Raw genomic sequence first — 18076 nt, 5'->3', positions numbered from 1 at the left:
ACATGGGGACCTCTCCTCTGAGCCCCTGCCAGGGGTTGGCAGTGCCGTGGGGTGGCTCATGGGGGTTGAGGCAGGGGGTGGCACTGGATGCCTTGTTTGGGTTGGGGGGACGTTGGCTAAAGCCATTTTGGGGGTGATAGAGAATGGCACAGAGGGAGTGTGGTGACACGGGTGAGATGTTCAGGCAGGTCCCAGCCCCTGTGTGGCTGTGATGAGCCCCTGGATGCCCCTTTCTGTGGCAGGGTGGCAGCCAGGGCCAGAAATAGCCCGGGCAGCAGCATTCCCTGCTCCCCCTCCCCGCCGCGCCCCTGACGTCTGGATCGGGCCGCCTCCTCCCGCGTTTCCTCAGGAAGAAACCCAAGGCTGGAGGGAGGAAGAGGCCGCCCCACGGGTGGGACGGGACAGACGGGACAGAGGGACACCAGCGTGGGGCTGGGGAGCCACCAGGACGGGGGCCCTGGTGCCCTGCTGGGATGGAGAGCGCCCGGCCCATCCTCTGCCTCCAGCTGTGGCTGTGGGTGCAGAGCTCTGCCCAGGAGCTCGACCCTGAGGGCAGGAACGTCTGCAGGTAGGTGCCACGGGGGTCCCCACCTGTGCCATCTCCTGGGGCCTTTCAGCAGCCCCAGGGGGTTGCTGTCCATCCCTCCTCCCACGGACAGAGATGTGCAGCCTGGCACGGGGTGGGTGCAGAGTGGGGTGGTGCTGGGGAGCGTGGCTGGGCCATGTCTGGGCAGTTGGGGCATCAGATCCCTTCTCCAGGGCTTATTTCTCATTGACCCTCAGAGTGCAGGGCAACGGGGCAATGTGGAACCCATGGTGAAACTCATCGTGGGGAAATGTCACTGTAGCAAACTCCAAAGAGCTCTGGGACTGATGTCCCCTAAATTTGTTGCCACGTTGCCTCTCCCATAGTCTCCCATCAATGGTGATGCCTTTCATGACTTTCACTTCAGTGCCTCATTTCTGCACTGCTGGTGAAGCTTTGAGCTTCTCCCAGGCGTGGGACACCCGGCATGGCTCCGTGGGGACATTCCCGGCCCTTCGGGCAGCCCAGCCCAGCCCAGCCGCCCACTCGGGCTGCAGCCTCCTAAATTTCCTTCTATTTTTCTGGTTTCCTTCCGGAGCATTGCCCTGGGGGCCACACCGCCTTCTCAGCACTGGGGCAGGGATCGCTTGGCCTTGGCCGGAGCCATGGAGCCGCCCTGGCCCCCCGGCCCTGGCTGACACCCCCCGGTCTCTCCCGCAGGTTCCCGGCCGGCCCGGAGTGCTGTCCCGGCTGGAGGCAGGAGGGGAGGGCGTGCACGGTCGGTGAGTGATGGATGGGGTGAATCCCAAAGCGTGGTCCACCCGCTCACCCGGGCGGATCCTCTGAGTGTTGGGAGAAGCCCTGCAGCTCTCCTTGAGCGGTGCCAGTGGGGTCCCGCCCCGAGGGGAGCCCCACCTGCTGATGGTGCTGCAGCTGAGCCGGAGGGATGGAGCGGGAAGCTGGATGGTGCTTTTCCCGGGAATGCTGTCCCTAAGGGAGCTGGGTGGGGGGCAGGTGGGGTTTGAGCCCCGGCCAGAGGGTGCTGAGTGCCTTTCCTGCCACGACAGCCGTGTGCGAGGGGGAGGACGCCTGCAGAGAGGGCGAGGTGTGCCTGAAACCCGGGCTGTGCCGCTGCCAACCCGGCTTCTTCGGAGCAGACTGCAGCTCCCGTGAGTGCCCTCCCGCGCTCAGCCCCTGCCATCCCCCTCTAAATCCAGCTGGATGCTCGGGGGGCTGCCGGGCTTCTCCCCATCCCTCCTGTGTCCTTTCCCCTCACAGGCTGCCCTGAGCAGTACTGGGGTCACGACTGCAAGCAGAGATGCCCGTGCCACCCCAACGGGCGCTGCGACCCCGTCAGCGGCCACTGCACCTGCGACCCCAACCACTGGGGAGGGCTCTGCCAGTTCTCCTGCCAGTGCGGCCCCCACGGCCGCTGCGACCCCCTGACCGGCGCCTGCCACTGCGAGCCGGGCTGGTGGGCACCCAACTGCAGGAAGCAATGCCAGTGCAACCCCTCCACCTCGCAGTGCGACCCCCTGAGCGGGCTGTGCCGCTGCATGTCGGGCTGGTGGGGCAGGAGGTGCAGCTTCAAGTGCTCCTGCAACGTCTCGCCCTGCGCGCAGGAGACGGGCAAGTGCGAGTGCCTGGCTGGCTACTGGGGACCGGCGTGCCAGCGGCGCTGCGACTGCGAGCACGGCTCCTGCAGTCCTGTCACCGGCCACTGCACCTGTGAGCCCGGCTACCAGGGCAGGAGCTGCCGGGAGCCCTGTCCGGCAGGGAAATACGGATCTCAGTGCGTGCACAGGTGAGATGGGGGAGCCGCGGGATGCGGCGGGCTGCAGTCAGGTCTTGGGGGAATGCAGTGTGCCTGTGTCTGTCCCTTTGGCTGGGCAGGGAGACCTGTCCTGGGTTTGAGCATCCCAGGTTGGATGCAGCATCAGTGTTGCCTCAAAAGAAACACCTTGCTAATGCCAGCAGAAAGTGTCACCCTAAAATCTGATTGTCCTTAATCTCGCTCCCCATGGTGATAAAGCAGCACCTCCCAACTCAGAACACTCTGTGGCTCTGCTGCCCTCCTCTCCTCTTGCTACCACAGAGCATTAGGCACCACTGTGTATTTCCCCTCGGTCCAAAATGATGCTCAATGATTTTGTGTAGTGAAAGCTGTTTTTTTGTGGGGTGAAAGCTGCTTTTTAGGGGTGCAAGGGTGGGCGTTGTGACCTCAGTGCCTCTCTGCCCACACAGCTGTGGGAGCTGCAAGCGCAGCCAGCCCTGCTCACCCGTGGATGGTTTCTGCCTGGCCTGCCAGCCTGGCTGGAATGGGACCCTCTGCAAGGATCCCTGTGCTCCTGGATTCCACGGGGATGGCTGCCTCCAGCCGTGTCCCCGCTGCCAGCATGGGGAGCCCTGTGACCCCCAGACTGGATCCTGCCTGCGCTGTGACCCTGGCTGGACAGGACCCAGGTATGCCCAGGGTGAGGCCCCTGGTCCCTGGGGTGTCCCTGCTCTGGGGTGCAGTCACTCATGCTTTGCTCTGTTTTGGCAGCTGCAACAGCTCCTGCCCCGTGGGCACCTTTGGTGATGGCTGCCAGTTCCTCTGCCCCGAGTGTGTTTCGGGGAGCTGTGACCCCATGACAGGAGCTTGCATCTGCCAGGCAGGCTACTGGGGAGACAGGTAACACCAGGAAAATGCTGGGATAACGCTGGGAGTGGGGCTGGGCTGGAGTCTCGCTCTCTCTGGGGGCATTTGCCTCCTTTCCTCTCTCTTCCAGCTGCAACGACACCTGTCCCGAGGGGTATTTTGGAGTGAATTGTTCCTCACCCTGCCAGTGCTCCCGGGGGACCTGTGACCCTGTGAAGGGTGACTGTGTGCTGAGTAAGATTAACCTCACATTTCTGGGCAAGGGATGGTCACATCCTCCCTGGGGAAGGTGCTGGGGGGCTGGGATGCATCCTGGTGCCTCCTGGCCCCACCGGGAGTTGTCATCTCCTGCTCTGTCTGTGCAGGGCTGTTCTGTAGGTGTCACAGCCACAGCACATGCCAGACTCAGCCCATCTCCTCACACAGGTTTGAAGGACCACGGAGCCCTTGCAGCCGCCATCCTTGTCCCTCTCCTGCTGCTGCTGCTCTGTGTTGCCTGCTGCTGCTGTGGTGCTGGCTCAGCAGATGCCAGAGACAGGTATTTTTTCACATTTTTCAGCCTTTGACACAAAATCCCATGTCCCGTATCCCTTGATGTCCGTCTCTGCTCTGCAGGGCAGCTGTGCCGGACGATGATGTGGTGGCCAGGATGAAGCACCACGTGCAGGGGGTGCTGGCCAACCTCAGTGCTCTCATGCCCTGCTTTAACCTGGGTACCTCGAAACTTCCCAAAGTCACAGGTGAGCAAAGCAGAGCTGCCCACAGCACTTCCAGAAGTGCTGCACTCTCTGCACTCACTGCCTGAGGAGAAGCCTGAAACCCCGCTCCCCCGAGCATCCTGGGGTGCTCAAGCTCAGCTGAGTGTCTTGTCTCCCCCAGTTTCCCACCACGACATGGAAATCCCCTACAACCCCAGCTTCATCGAGCCCCCATCGTCTGCGTGGGTTTCAGACAGCTCCTTCTCCTCCTTCGACACCGACAACGAGGGACCCGAGTACTCCGTCCCTCCCAGAGAAGGTGACGCCCATGGCTGCTCCTCCTCCTCCTCTCCGATCACCTTTGGGGTCAATCCTGGCCGTCCCAGGGAGCTGTGCTTGGCACAGACAGTGTTTATTTCCTTGTCCTTGTTTTCCTGTCTGCAGGGCTGTGTTTGGCTGCGTGCAATGGGACGTGCCCAGTGGGGCAACCCCATTTCACAACCTCCTCCTTGGGAAACGATCCCAGGGACAATCCTATTGCATCAGCTCCTGTCCCAGTGTCCCCAATTATGTCCCCGGGCAGGGTGGCAGCTGTAACACGTGTCACCTTGTCCCACAGGCATCCCGCTGCTGGGCGGGGCTGAGCTGCAGGACGGGGCATCCCGCCCTGGCGAGGCGCTCCCGGACCCGTCCGCCTTCGACTCCGAGGATGTTTCGCAGCCCTTCGCCATCCCCCGCACCTCCAGCATCGCCAAGGCCAAGCGACCCTCTGTGTCCTTCGCCGAGGGGACAAAATTCGGAGCGGCAGAGACCCCCAGCCCCAGCCGAAAGCCCAAGGCCCCGTGGGGCCCATCCAGGCTGACCCCACCGCCGGGAGACGTGGTGGCCGAGCCCCCCAGCGAGAGCCCGGCCAGCGATTGCTACGAGAACGCCGAGCCCCTCAGCAAGGGGGACGAAAGCCACCGGCCATCGCCTCGGGCCACCCCGGGGGGACGCCGCAGGGTGGTGACCAGCACCAGGCATGTGGCCCAGAGAGTGGAGGCGCTGGAAGCAGCTGCGAGATGCGGCAGCTGGGAGGCCAAGGGGAAGGAACCCAGTGTCACCACCATCTACATGATGGTGGGCACGGCCGGCCAGGACCCCAAGGCAGAGGGGACTGGCGAGGGACCGGTCCAGGCTGTGCTGAAGCGCCTGGGCAGCTTGCAGAGGGGCAAGTGGGCTGCTAAGGAGGAGCCCAAGGTGAGGAGGAGCATGGAGGCCATCCAGAAACCTCCTCGCCGGGCCCTGGCACAGCGCAGGGACTCGGAGAACAGCTGCAAGCAGAGGGAGAGCGTACCGGGGGCTGCTGCCGAGTCAGCCCCTGGCAAACAGCAGCATTCCGCTGCGAAGAGACTGTCCCTCCTCCTCGCATCTCTCTCGTCAAAAAACACCGGTGCCCAGGACGGGGCCAGCGAAACCGCAGGTAGCACAGAGAAGGGAAAAAGCCCGGAGTTAGCTGGCAGCCTCGAAAGGAAGGGACAGGCTGCCGCGGAGGAAGAGCCGAAATATGAGAACGTGGCCAGCAGCGGTGCTGATTCGCCCTCCGGCCCCGGCAAAGAGCTGCCGGCCACCCCTCCGGCCAGCTGAGCCGGCACCGCCCGGGCTGGGGCAGCGGGACCACCGGCCTCCTCCAACCCCAGCCTGGGGGAGCGGAGGGCCCGCTCCGAGCTGTGAACTGGAGAAGCATCGAGCGTTCCTGGTGACCCCCTCTGCTCTGGAGCCTCGCTGAGGTCGCAGCGGGGACAGCCTGTGGGGTTGTGGTGCTTGAGGGCTGTTTTCTGCTCCTCCCTGCCCTACCAGTCCCACTGGTGTCTGCACAGCCCCGGGGGACAGCGATGCTCTGGATGCTGTGGTGGCACCCTCAAGCCCCTGTCACCACTAGGGACATACCCAGTGCAGGGCTGCTGAGTGCTCAGCTGGGAAATGCGTGCACAAAATCCAGTCTCACCCCACCGGTTTTCACCTTTCCCTGCCCCAATTCCAGTGATGCAGCTCAGAGCCTCTTGCTGGAAAGATGTTTCTCACTGAAGGGGAGTATTTTGTAGAGCTGGGCTGAGGAGAGATGATGGGCTGCCACAAGCAGCTTCAGAGAAAATTAATTTTAGCTGCTTATCTCAAAGGGTATCTGGGTCTGCAGAGGTTTATCTGTGTGGCTCTGGTTTCTGTGGCAGGCCCTGGCTGCCTTTGCTTCCATGTGGAAAAGCTTGTGGCAGGACACAGGGTGTAGTGACAGCCTTTTAAACTCCACACTGTTCCAAGCTGCAGTTGTGCAAACATGGCAGCTGGGCAGTGACCGTCAACCTGTGCACCTGGCACCCTGCTGATAAGGATGGAAGTTGTGTGGAAAATGGGATTTCCACGGGTGCCCTAAGCTCCTGCCACCTCCCATGCCTCATTCCTGCTGTGAAGGCAGCTGAGATGCCAAAGAGGATTTGCAGAGTGATCTGGTTTTAGATGTATCTAAGTAGTAGAAGTGTTTTGTGTATTTTTTTCTCTTATTTCACTTGGTGTGAAAGCCTTGGAATGAAAATTAAATGCCCTTCAGGAGATGGGTTTCCCAGCTGCCCTTTGAGTCAAAGATACAACCAGGAATATTCTCCAGAGTGTGGAAACTGTCAGCAGCCTTAGGCTTTCCATTTGGGAATTTTCTTTTAGATTTTCTGTCTCAGTTGAATTCTGAATTGTCACTCACTGAGCTGATCCCTGCACGGAGCCCAAGACTGGAGTGCAGGAGGAATGTGAGTGGGCTGTGAGTGTCCAGAGCCTCTCTGCTGCAGCCTGCGCCTCTCACATCATGTGCAGAGCTCCACATGAATCCTTCTGGTTTGGCACTGCTCAGCTGGGCTTCAGGGTTTGGGGTGTTTCAGAAAACACAGTGGGTTTTGCTTTTTCCCTTTTGCTTCCCATGGGTGCTTCTCCCCAGCATAAGGCACCAAATCCCCACAGTCTGACGTGGCTGAAGCTTCCAGTTTTGCAACCAGCACGAAGCACCCTTTCTTGCAGTGGAATCATCTGCTGCTGTGATTATAACACCAAATATTCTGGCATCCAAATAAAACTGCTCATCCTGGCAGGACTGGAGCAGCAGCCTGTTCTGCACGAGCTTGCTTTTGTTTTGACACCATTTTATGACAGCAGCAGGGACAGTCCTACATTTGATTTATAAGCAGCCATTTTTTTCCCTAATGGGATGGATATTTTGAGCCTGTGAGCTGAGCAGTGCTGTGCCAGAAGTGAATGTCACGTGAGCCAGTTCACTCTGGGTGCAGCATGTAAATAGCTGACAACAACCTGACAGCCTCAAACCAGCGCCTGCTTTGAGAAAACGCCGCTGCTGGGAGAACCTTCCTTGTCCATGGAGCCAGGATGTTTCCCCTACTTGAAGATGGAGCATCTTGGCTGTGTCTGGGCAGTGAAAGGGAAACGAGCTGCAGATTTCCAGCGTGTGGCTGCCCATGCACGCTCCTGCAGCGTGGCTGCACTGGTGTCTGCTTGTGGGAATGCTTCTGTCGGCTGTGCCGAGGGTTAGCTCTGGGTGTGGGAGGTCTGCAAGGCAGAGCTGGCAGGGGAATCTCTTCCCATGCTGGATTTCTGACTTTGCAAAGCTGCTGCAGTGTTTGGAAGGCAGGCAGTGGGAAGGGATCCACGTGCAGGTGCTACCTGTAAGCAGAGAGGTGTCTGTGTGCTCTGCTGGGGCAGGGCAGAGGCTGGAGCTCATCCTGGGGTCTGTCCCATGGTGGTCTGTCCTTGTCATCCTGTCAGCCCTGTCATCTCCTTTCCCAAACTGCCCAAGCCTTTGAAGAGCACCACATCACTTAGCCCAGTGGCTGTGCCAGAGCAGGAGCTGTCGCCTCCCTTCCAGCTAAACTCATTCCTGGCCAGTTTCTAAAAACATGTCTCTGTGTCAGTGCTGTTCTTTGGCTTCCCTTTATTTTTTTTCTCCCCATGCTGTTTACTCAATCCCTGGGGTATTTATAGCTGGCCACGGATCACCTGATAGCTTTTCTCCTTCTAGGATAGGAAAACTGAGCCCTCCCTGCTCTTGCTGAGGCAAAGGGTTCCCGTGACCCCAAACAGCCTCCGAACCCTCCTCATGCTCCTCCCTGTCACAGTTTGTGTTTCTTGGACACAGCAGCCAGGTCTGGGTGCTGAGGTCTCCTGGGTCTCGTGCTGCCTCAGCCTTCTTCTACCTCTGTTAAACACCTGGCACTGATCCAGCCTGCCTTGTTTTCTTTGGGCTTTTTGTTTGTTTGTTTGCATTGGCTTAAATCCACTTTCCAGCTGTTGAAACGTTTGATCCCTCTCCCACAGCCAAGGCCGAGGAGTTTCCTCTTCCCACCCGCCACAGGGATGGAGTGGTGGGGACACGTCCGTCTGTCTGGGGCCCTCTGCTTCCTCTGGGGTGTTTACCTGCCACAAACGCTGTTTTCATCTCCTTTGGCTGAGAAAATGTCCCCTATAAAGATTCTAGGGATTTATGGCCATGTCCTCTCACCCAGGACCTCCCTATTGAGGGGAGGATTTATGGAAGGTCTAGAAATACCTCAGAAAAATAATTTAACAGAAAAAAAGAAGGCAGAGTTGTGGTGAAGTCAGACGTGAAGCTGGCTTGTAATATTACTTTATTTCATGAATAATATTATTTTATTTCATGCTGGGCTGTATCCCCAGCAGTGATCAACAGGTTTAGGGAGGGGGTTTTCCCCCTTAACTCTGCTCATCTAAGAAGCCACCTGGAAGTGTCATCTGTGTCCATCTGTGTTGGGAGGATTCCAACATAAAAAGAACAGGGATGTGTTGGAGCAAGGCTAGAGGAAGCAACAACGATGATCAGAGGCTGGAGCAGCTTTGCTATGGACAGGCTGAGGGAGCTGGGGGTGTTCAGCCTGGAGAAGAGTGCAAGGAAACTTTATAGCACTTCCAGTGCCTAAAGGGGATCCGAGAGAGCTGGAGAGGGACTTAGGACAAGGGGCAATGGCTGACAGAGGGCAGGCTTAGATGGGATATTGGGAAGAAATTCTTGGCTGTGAGGCCCTGGCACAGGCTGCCAACTCCTGCCCCACCCCTGGAACTGCCCAAGGCCAGGCTGGATGGGGCTTGGACCAACCTGATCTGGTGCTTCAAATGGTGAAGTTAAAAGTTGTCCCTACCCATGCCAGGGTGTGGAACGAGACACTATTTAAAGTTCCTTCCAATCCAAACCTTTCTGTGACTCTTTGAATGAGCTGTGTCATGGGCTGGGGTGTCTCAAGGGCTCATTGCCCCTGTCCAGCTGTGCCATGAGGGTGGTCAGCCCGCGGCTGCTTTGGATGCTGTTCCCAAAATACCCTTTCAATGGGGTGGAGCAGCTTCTCAGGTCTCTCTCCTTGAGCAGCACAGGCAGACTTCGCAGGAGCGATCCGGTGCCCGTACCCACAGCAGACGAGCAATGCCGCGGGTGCCGATCCCGAGACGGCTTCCCGTGCCCGGCGGGGCAGTCCTCCCTCACAGCAGCCGTTCTGCGGTGAGCGCGGTGCGGCTCCCGCGGCTGCCGCCCGGGGCCGGCGGAGACCGGCGGAGAGCGGCAGCGAGCCCCGCGGGGCGGTCCCGCTGTCCCCGCGCCCGGCCGGGCGGGGGAGCCGCATCACCTCCCGCCGCCGATCCCGGGTTTGTCACTTTTCCCTGGAAGGCGGCGAGACCGACCGCCGCTCGGGGGTGTGAGTGTGTGCGTGTGAGGGTCTGCGTGTGTGTGAGAGTCTGTGTGTGAGGGTCTGTGTGTGTGAGGGTCTGTGTGTGTGAGAGTACTGGGAGTACCTGCAGACCAGAAGGGGCCCCGGGGAATATCGAGACGTACTACAGGAGTACCGGGGGAATCTCGGCGAGTACCGGAGGAGAAAAATATCAGGGGATACCTGGGGGTGAGAGGTACTTGGGGAATAGCGGGGAGAAGATATCGGGGGTTACCGGGGGAAGAAATGGGGAGGTTACGAGGAGAAGGTGTCGGGAGCTACTGGTGGGAGAGAGCGGCGCGTACTGTGGGATGCCAGGGGAAGACACCGGGGGGTCCCGGGAGGAGATATCAGGGATCCCATTGGGAGATCCTGTGGGGGGATATCGGGAGTATCCCTGGGGTCCCGGGCTAAGACCCCGGGGGGATCCCGTGGGGATGTGGGGGGGGTCCCGTGAGGGGGTCCCGGGGGGCCGTGAGGGGGCGGGGGGGGGGGGCGCGAACCGGCACGTGCCCCAGCGGCAGCGGCGCGCACGGCCATTGGCTGAGGCGGCGGCCAATCAGCGGGCGCGCCTGTTTTGCCTCGGTGGCCGGATAAAAAGCCCGGGTGGGACCGCGGCGGAGCGGAGCGGGCGCGGCACTGCCGGTGAGCGGGGCACGGCGCCGGGGGCACCGGGGCGCCCTGGGGTTTGCATGGGAGAGAGAGAGAGGGGCACTGGGGAAGGTGGGGGGGCATCGGGGGATTCACGCGTGGGAGTGGCAGGCGGCGGAGGGAGAGCGGATGGGGAGGGGAGCGTGGGTGGGGGGCTGGATGGCGAGGAGAGAGGGGATGCTGCGGGGCTCCTTGGGGGTGCGGGATGCTGCGGGGGGGATGTGGGGGGTGGGCTGTGCTGGGGGACACTGGGGGGCCGTTGGCAGCGGGGACAGCGGGCTGCGGCTCTTGTCGCAGAGAGGATCGCTGGGCTGGGCAAGGATAGCGGGGCTGGGGAGGGGGCTGTGCAGGGATGAGGAAGAGGAGGAGGAGGTGATGGAGGAAATGCGCCGTGGGCTGTGCTGGGGCAGCGGGCCTGCGCTGTGGGTTGGGGGGGGGCGCTCTGAACCGGGTTCTGTGGCTGGCAGGGGGCCCTGACCCCCAGGCATCACTGCTGGGTCAGACCCCCGTGCTGCCAAAGCACCCGGTGCTGCGGTCTCTCCAATAAGAGAAGCTGCCCTGGCTGGCTGTGTGGCCAGTTGCTTTCCCCACAGTGCTGCCTGAGATGTGCCTGGGCTGGGAAAAGCCTCAGCCTGGTTCAAAAGGGCCACCTGCCTTGTGACACTCGGGGCTCCCCAGGGTCAGGTTGTCCCCTTGGCCAGGTGTGTTCCCCAATTTGCTCACTCCCGTTGGCTCCAGGGACCAGGACAAGTGGAGCTGGACACAGTTAATGCAGTTCCAGCATCTGGGGCAGCCTGGAGATGCCACTGAGCTGTGGTGTCTCTCAGCTGGCTGGCCTGGCAGGCGGCAAAAAGTGCTCCTTGGTGAGCCATTGGTGATTAACTGCATTTATAGAGCCCTCACCCACCTTCCAGAGCAGGTCTGTGCTTTTGCACGGGGCAGAGCAGACCTGGTGGGTCTCTGAAACCACCTCTAGGATGAGGGGCTGTGTCCCTATCCCAGCCTGATGGCAGTGGGGACATCAGGGTCCTGCCCTGGCATTTATTCCCTCAGTGCCTGCCCCATGCAGGGCCAGCGGGCTCCAGGCTGTTTGCTGCATTTCCATACCTGGTGCTCGGGAAGTGGAACAGAGTCCTTGAGCAGAGCCCTGTGTCACTCAGAGTGAGCACCCCAGGGGCTCTTCCAAGGGCACCTGTGCCTCCCCCATCCCTGCAGGTCCCTTGGCAAGCTGGCACCTGCACAAACCAGTTCTGTACCCGAGTGCCTGGCATCCAGCAGGCAGCTGGATGAGGAGATCCTTAGTGAGGAGATCCCTTAAACCACAGGGTTTTTTCATGCTCTTTGAGCAGCGTGGACTCACTGGGTGTTGCTCCCTGCAGGTTGAGGCTCTGAAGGAGGAGGCCACCCCCCCCAGGCAGCCATGGCCCCCACGCTGGCCACGGCGCACCGGCGGCGCTGGTGGATGGCGTTCACGGCCATCATCGAGAACCTGCTCTTCTCTGCCGTGCTGCTGGGCTGGGGGTCCCTGCTCATCATGCTGAAGGCAGAAGGGTTTTATTCCTACCTGTGCTACGGGCTGGGTAAGCATTTTTTGGGCTCGTTTTGGGGCAAGTTGCTGCTGAGGTTTGCTGGTGTGGTTCCCTGCTGCAAGGTGGTGTGGAAGTGGCTGGAGGAGGGCTGAGCTCCATGTTGATCCCAGGAGAGAAGGAAGGGATTTGTGCTCCTTCCTAAAGGCAGTGGCATCCTTGTGATGGTGCAGTGTGCCTGTAGGTGCTGTTGTTTTGTAGGGTGGTTGGGAAAAGGAGCTTTAATGATGGGGTAGAGCTTTTCTGGATGGCCTTTTCTACTTGGCCATGAGTTCTTCCTCTTCAAGGGAGAGCTGGATGGGCTCTGGAGGATGATGACTTGTGGGGAGGCTGTCCTGGGTTTGTAAGAGGAACTTTGTCCTTAGTGGTGAGAAAACAAGGAGCATGGGTGGCAGTAATATCAGGGCAGTCCAGTGCTGAGGAGAATTTGCAGAATTGAATTAAATACTGCTGATCATTCCTCTCCTTCAAGCACCCAGGATGTGCTCAAACCAGGCTGTGTTTCTGTGAGGGCTTGAGATTTACCCTCTGACCCTCTGCCCCAGCCAGAAGTGACTGTCCCTGTTGCAGACACAGCCTGGAAGGGGAGATAACTTTGTGGTGTGGGAATGATAATCCTGGGAAAACAGCCTGGACATGGACATCTATCCCCAGCCTGGGCATGGAGAGAACTGTGCATCCCACAGAGTGTTTGGGTGGTCAGTGGAGTTAAAAAGAACCAGAGGGTAAAGGTGTGGTGTGGATTTGGAAAGCTGCTGTGGTGGCTGAGGGTTAGCATGTGCTCAGAGGAGGGAAGGGCAGAGTGAAGAGAGACAGTTTGAGCTCGGTCCAGAGATGTGTGATGGAGACTGAGACTGGATCAGCCCATCTGGGGCTGGTGGAGGAAGCAGTTTGTGAAAAGAGCTGGAAATCAGTGCGTGGAGCCTCAGCTGAGTGATGGCTGAGAACGGTGGGGGAAAACTGAGGTGTGGGGAAACAAAGTCCAGACAAAGGTACCTGTGAATGATGTGATGATTCTTTGGGTTTTGCTCATTCATCAGCTGCTTATCTCCCCTGCTTTGTGTACCGGGGCCTGGCTTGGTGCACCTGGCAAACATGCACGTGTTTGAGTCTTTTATCAGCTGCAGTTTGGCAGCTCCATCTCCATCCTGTGCTCTGCTCTCAGGGCAGTGCTCCCAAGCTGTCCCTGTCACTCGGGTCCCCAGGAGCACTCCTGTGTGTGAGGGAGACTCCCAGTGCCTGGAGACCCTGCAGGACTTCTGTTCAAGGCTGCTGTGTTCTCTCCACATCAGGGGGACTTTGTCACAGCCAAGAGATCACATTAAACCCATCAGGTGCAGACTTTCTGCCACCCAGATAAAGCACACAGGAGCTGATAAGCAAATGCTGACTGTCTCTTCGAGCAGGCATTTGCTTGTCTGCTTCCTGAGATGTGCTCTGCTGACAAGAACTTCACTCAGGGCCCACCTCGTGCTCTTTTCCTTGACTGCTTTCAGTTTGTCCCAGATCAGTGAGGTTCACCTCGGTTTCTCACTCCTGTTCACCAGTCTGTGGCTTTTTTGGCTCTCCCCTTGGGAGTGCCCAAGCCCACAGACCACAGGGAAGATGCAAATGTTTGGACTGCTGTGAAATTGCTGCCCTGGGGGCAACTGCTCCCTCCCAGTGGCCAACCTGTGCCCTGAGGCAAGAAAGCTTAATCCCTGAGAAGAAATTTGGGCAGTCAAATGTTCTCATTGTCCTCAAATATCTGGCCATCACTTCTGAACTCTGGTGATGGCTTGCGATGAGCTGTGGGGGCATTAATCTGTGCTGACTCACTTTCATTTCTCTGGTTTGGTCCTCTCTGTAAGAGTTTTGTGGGGAAGACTCCTGGCTCCAAGTGTGTGGAGGCTCTCAATTACCAGCTCCAAACTGAGTTTTCCCTTTGCTGGCATTAGGGTGACCCAGTGGTTGCCTTTTTCAGTGTAACCTATTGAATCTTGCAGCCAACTTGGCTGGAAGGCTGGTGCAAACAAATCATGACTAGTAGCCTTTGGGCACTTGTTGTTCCTATTGCTGCTGTGGGCATGTAAGTATTGCAAAGAAAAAAGAGTTTTCCTAATGAGCCAATGGTTCTTGGCAGGGCTTTCAGTTTGTCAGCATAAGCTCTTGTACTTTGTGATGCTTTCCAATGAAAGGCAAAACTAGACCTTGTCCCTTCTGCAGGCTCTTCTCTGAAGGTAACAGCAGCTGCCCAGAAAGTGCTGCAGTTCATGAAGGACTCCTTGTCTCCCTGCTGAATCCCTTGCTTGCCCTTGGCTCCTCGTGTTGGATTTTGCTCAGCCATTGTACAAACGTGGTGTCCAATGACCTTTTAACTCAGTAACATGGGGGGTGGAGATGGACACCTGGGGAAAAAAATCCGAAATAACAAAATATTTTTAGAGCAGTTGTGCAACAGGGCTGGAGTGGGGGGTTGTACCCGTTGGGCCACCTCCTGAGGTATGTTTGAAATTCGCTGACAAGAAGCCTGGTAGTAGCACTTTGTTCCCATTTTAATTTTACTACACTACTACTTGGCCTTTAACCAACTGAAGCAGCATCTTTTATTCGTGCAAGTGCTGACTCCACAGTCTTTATCACCGTTCTGGGCCTTATCAGCTCTTGGGGAATTTGATCAGTCCAGGGCCTTGCCTTGCTATGATGTTTCTGGGATTGGGAAGCTGAGCACTTGGGTCTGAAACATGCTTGAAGAAAGAAAAATGTCCTGAACTTGATAATTGCTCACAAAGAGCAGAGATAAGGGGCACAGAGGGCTTTCCTCTAAGACAGGGCTGCAGAGTACCAAAGGGATGATAAGCCAATTCACTTACAATGAGTTAACGAGCCCTGACATGGTCAGAGGGGGAAGGTGCTGCCTTACAGCTCTTTTCCCATATTTATCTGAGCTCTGGGTGGGGAACTTGCAGTCTGAAGGTCCCTCACAATGTGGGCAGATATGACAGCTAGGATTTGTGGAAGGGCTGCACGTGTGAGGCTGTAAACAGGAAAAGAGTAAAGGTGGTAAATATTCAGTTTGTACAGGAAACACACTGTGCTGAACAGCAGCTGTCGTGGGAAGGTGCTGGCTGAGAGCAGCTGCAAAATGAAACCACAGCTGGGGAGAGAAGGGGAGCTTAACTGGGACTGTGCCTTGGTCATATGAAACTTTTAGGCACCCAGAGAGGGGGTCCTGGAAGTGCCAAGTGGAAGGGCAGGGAAACCCGAATAAATTGCTTTTGCAGTGGTACAAAGCAAGAACATCTCCTCCCAGTTCCCAGAAGTATGACACCATCCTAAAAAGAGAAAACATGTTCTTATGTGGGCAGACTGCAGAATCAGTTGTTTGCACATGTCTTTCAGTGTGCTATTTTTTTAAACCAATACTCCCAGTTCTTTGCCCTTGATTTCTGTCTTTTTTTTTCCCTCCATTTTTTTTTTTCTTCTTCTATTAAAAAAAGAGGAGGAAGATGAGGGTGTGCAGGCTGTGACAGAGCTATTGTGAGGGTGGCTGGGGGTGTCTTGCCTGTTTGACTCAGTCTGATCCATGAAATAAGATGAAAGGAAAGCTGCTCTCTGCCATCTGAGATGGCAGTCACTGCTGGAAAAGCCAGACTCGTTCCTCTGGTAATGTGGTGTGTGTGCCTGGGATTTGAAGAGGTCAGTAAAGAGCAGTTAATGATTGACCTGCTGCTTAGAGAAAGGATGGCTTTGAATGTTCCAGCCTGAACAAATCCCAGCGATGATCTTGACATAAATGATTACCCAGGCAGCCTTCTCCTTACCTAAGCTGTCATTCTTTAAATAGTAACTTGAACTACTAATTGGGCAGTAGAAATCCTGCTGCTTGTGTGGGGAGTGCTGTAAAAATAGGCAGCTATGTTCTTGTAATTGCTGGTAAAGACTTGTAGCTTCTGCTGGCTTGTCAGTGAGGCAGCAGTGAGTGAGCACAGCCCCTGTGCTGCTGCCTTGCCTGGGTGTGACACCTCGAGTGCTGCATGCAGGTGGACTTGGCAAGAGGATTTGGGGAGGGCACCACCTTGGGCACAGAGCCAGTCCTTCCCCAGAGCAGTTTTCCAGATGGAGCCAGGCACGTAGGAGATTTTCCCGGGAGTGTGGCACGCACCGATCCGGAACGGGATCTGAGCTGTGATTGAGGGGAAGCTGCTGTTTGCTGTAACCAGGTGCATGAGGTAGGTGAGTAGTTAGGCAGGTTCTCTGCCCATTAAGCTCCTCCTAGCTGCATGCCCTGTGCTGCCACTCTCCGTCCTGTGCCAACGAGCTGCTGGCACCTGAATCCGTGCTCGCGGATGAGTCGGCTCTTGGCTGGACCTTGTGCCTGCAGCACACACCTGCAGCCCTTCCAAAATGTTCTATTTATGGAGGTGGCTCAAAGGATCAGGGGATGTCAGGGTGCCAAGGGCTGCTGGAATCATTTCCATTACGCCTCAGTGGATCTTCTCTTGTTGCTCAGGGGCTGCTTCTATTTTCACAAACAATTTGTATTTCCACATAGCGCTGTTGCCTGGCCCCTCCTTGGAGCTGGCAGCCAGCAGCTGTAAACAAGGTGGTTGGTACAGGCAGGGAGTGGAGTTTGGTGTCCCATTCCCAGCTTTCCAGTGTTCAGAGAGGGGCAGATTTCTTTGCTGTTTCTAAGCTGTGTCCTCACCTCATGCACACTCGTCATGGGAGGGCCAGCAGGTGTGTGCTGTGTGGGCTCCTTGGGGACACGGAGCAATGAACACATCAAAACATGAACAGGAATTCGTATTCTCCAGCTTTAAAGGCTGAGTATTCCTGCTTGGAGATCTCTGTGTGGGGAGGGTTACCGAGGCTTTTACACGTGCAGAAGTTATAAGGTCACTGCACTGTTCGTGTCCCTCCACCCTCCTTCCACTCATCAGCTGAGCTATCTCTGGAGAGTGCTGACACAGGGAAACTGCTACTACTTTGTCAGTTCTCCCCCCTCCTCCTTGTTTTCCCGAGTTTCACCTCTCACCCACATCTGTTTCCTATGAATTTATCTTTGTGGAGAGCCCAAAAGCCTTGATGCTGTGGGTGAAAACTGCAGAGAGGCTCCCAAAGTCTGTCCAGGACTGATTTCTAAGGATGTGACTCCGGTGCCTCAGGCTGCAGTGCTGCCCTCCTTGCAGAGGAGGTGCTGCTGGTGGCACATGTGACGTTTTGGGGGTATTTGTTGCTTACTCTGGCTATCCATGACCAACAGGACAAGAGAAGAGGCAGATTAAGTTATCAGTCAGGAGCACATGGCAGTGGAAAGGAACACAGGCAGTTTGAAGCAATCTTAGCAAAGACGCTGATGGGAGCAATGGAAATGGGGAGAAATGTCCCAACCTTCCCTGGAGTGCTGGGAGGGGACAGAGGCAGCTCCAAGGTCTCAGGTATCAGTGCCTGAATTCCTGCTGATACCTGAAGGCAGGAAGGTGGGGTGAGGTTTGTTTGCAGTGGACACAAAGCTGGGAGGGTGGTTTAGGGCAGCTGGGAGAGCCAGGATGAAACCAGTAACTGTAGAGGAGCTGGGGTTTGTGTAGAAGGGAGGGAGGTGCAGGGTGGGGCTGTGCCACCTCCAGAGCTAGCACAGAGCAGCCATGGGGATCTCCCCCACCAGCCACAGCAAGCAGTGGATGAGAAGCCACTTGCACATGAGGGATTCCTGCTAATTAACTAAACCAAGCAGGGCTCGCTGGGAATCTCCAGCCTCACTTCATGCTGGTGGTTATGGCAGTGACTTCTCTCTGTTCCTCCTTTAGTACTGAACTTTGTCAAATCAATTATTAAATAAGAAGGAGAGTGTTTTATATCACTGGCTTGCAGCAGCAGCAAGCGAGCAAGTGCTTTGTCATAGCAGCAAAGGTTCCAGATAAGTGTTGGGAGGAGGAGAGCTGGAGTGCACTGGAGCTGTGAGTTAATGGAAGGCACACAGCTTACTCGAGAGTTGTAAGCAACCTTGGGATAGGCATGTAACAGGGGAAGAGATGACATGAGGCAGTAAAAGGGAACCAGGGAGCTTCTTTCCTTTTTTTTTTTTTTTTTTGGACTGTCCTGTTTCTGTCTTGGTTACACAACGTGGGCTCTGTTCAGCGTGGGAGTTTGCATGCAGAGTTCCTCATGTAAGGGCAAGAACAGAAAGCTGGGGATATAATTGATCTGTGTGACCTAAACCCATTTTGAAAGAATAGAAAAAGCTA

At 56.9% G+C, this 18076-nt stretch overlaps 2 protein-coding genes across 3 annotated transcripts in view; both read left to right on the top strand.

Annotated features, from left to right (window-relative positions):
- Positions 1-148: 148 nt before the first annotated feature.
- SCARF1 (scavenger receptor class F member 1) lies at positions 149-7814 on the top strand. Its single transcript, XM_059865903.1, has 11 exons — positions 149-568; positions 1247-1308; positions 1594-1695; positions 1805-2330; positions 2771-2989; positions 3072-3200; positions 3298-3401; positions 3594-3705; positions 3783-3907; positions 4047-4184; positions 4485-7814. Exons 1-11 carry the CDS (start codon positions 474-476, stop codon positions 5489-5491), a joined length of 2619 nt encoding a protein of 872 aa, XP_059721886.1. The 5' UTR covers positions 149-473; the 3' UTR covers positions 5492-7814.
- Positions 7815-9624: 1810 nt separating this feature from the next.
- SLC43A2 (solute carrier family 43 member 2) overlaps positions 9625-18076 on the top strand; it is a 32060-nt gene continuing 23608 nt past the window's right edge. The window contains exons 1-2 of one of the 2 annotated variants that reach the window (XM_059865905.1): positions 9625-9801; positions 11643-11843. In XM_059865905.1, coding sequence (XP_059721888.1) covers positions 11684-11843 — 160 coding nt within the window. In that variant the 5' untranslated portion in view covers positions 9625-9801; positions 11643-11683. Of the gene's footprint in view, positions 9802-10150; positions 10258-11642; positions 11844-18076 lie in introns of those variants that run through there. The other variant, XM_059865904.1, reaches the window with a different exon arrangement.

Source organism: Haemorhous mexicanus, chromosome 22, assembly GCF_027477595.1.
Source record: "Haemorhous mexicanus isolate bHaeMex1 chromosome 22, bHaeMex1.pri, whole genome shotgun sequence".
NCBI lineage: Eukaryota > Metazoa > Chordata > Aves > Passeriformes > Fringillidae > Haemorhous > Haemorhous mexicanus.
Note: the sequence above shows the minus strand (reverse complement) of the source record. Positions and strands in the feature narration are given on the sequence as shown.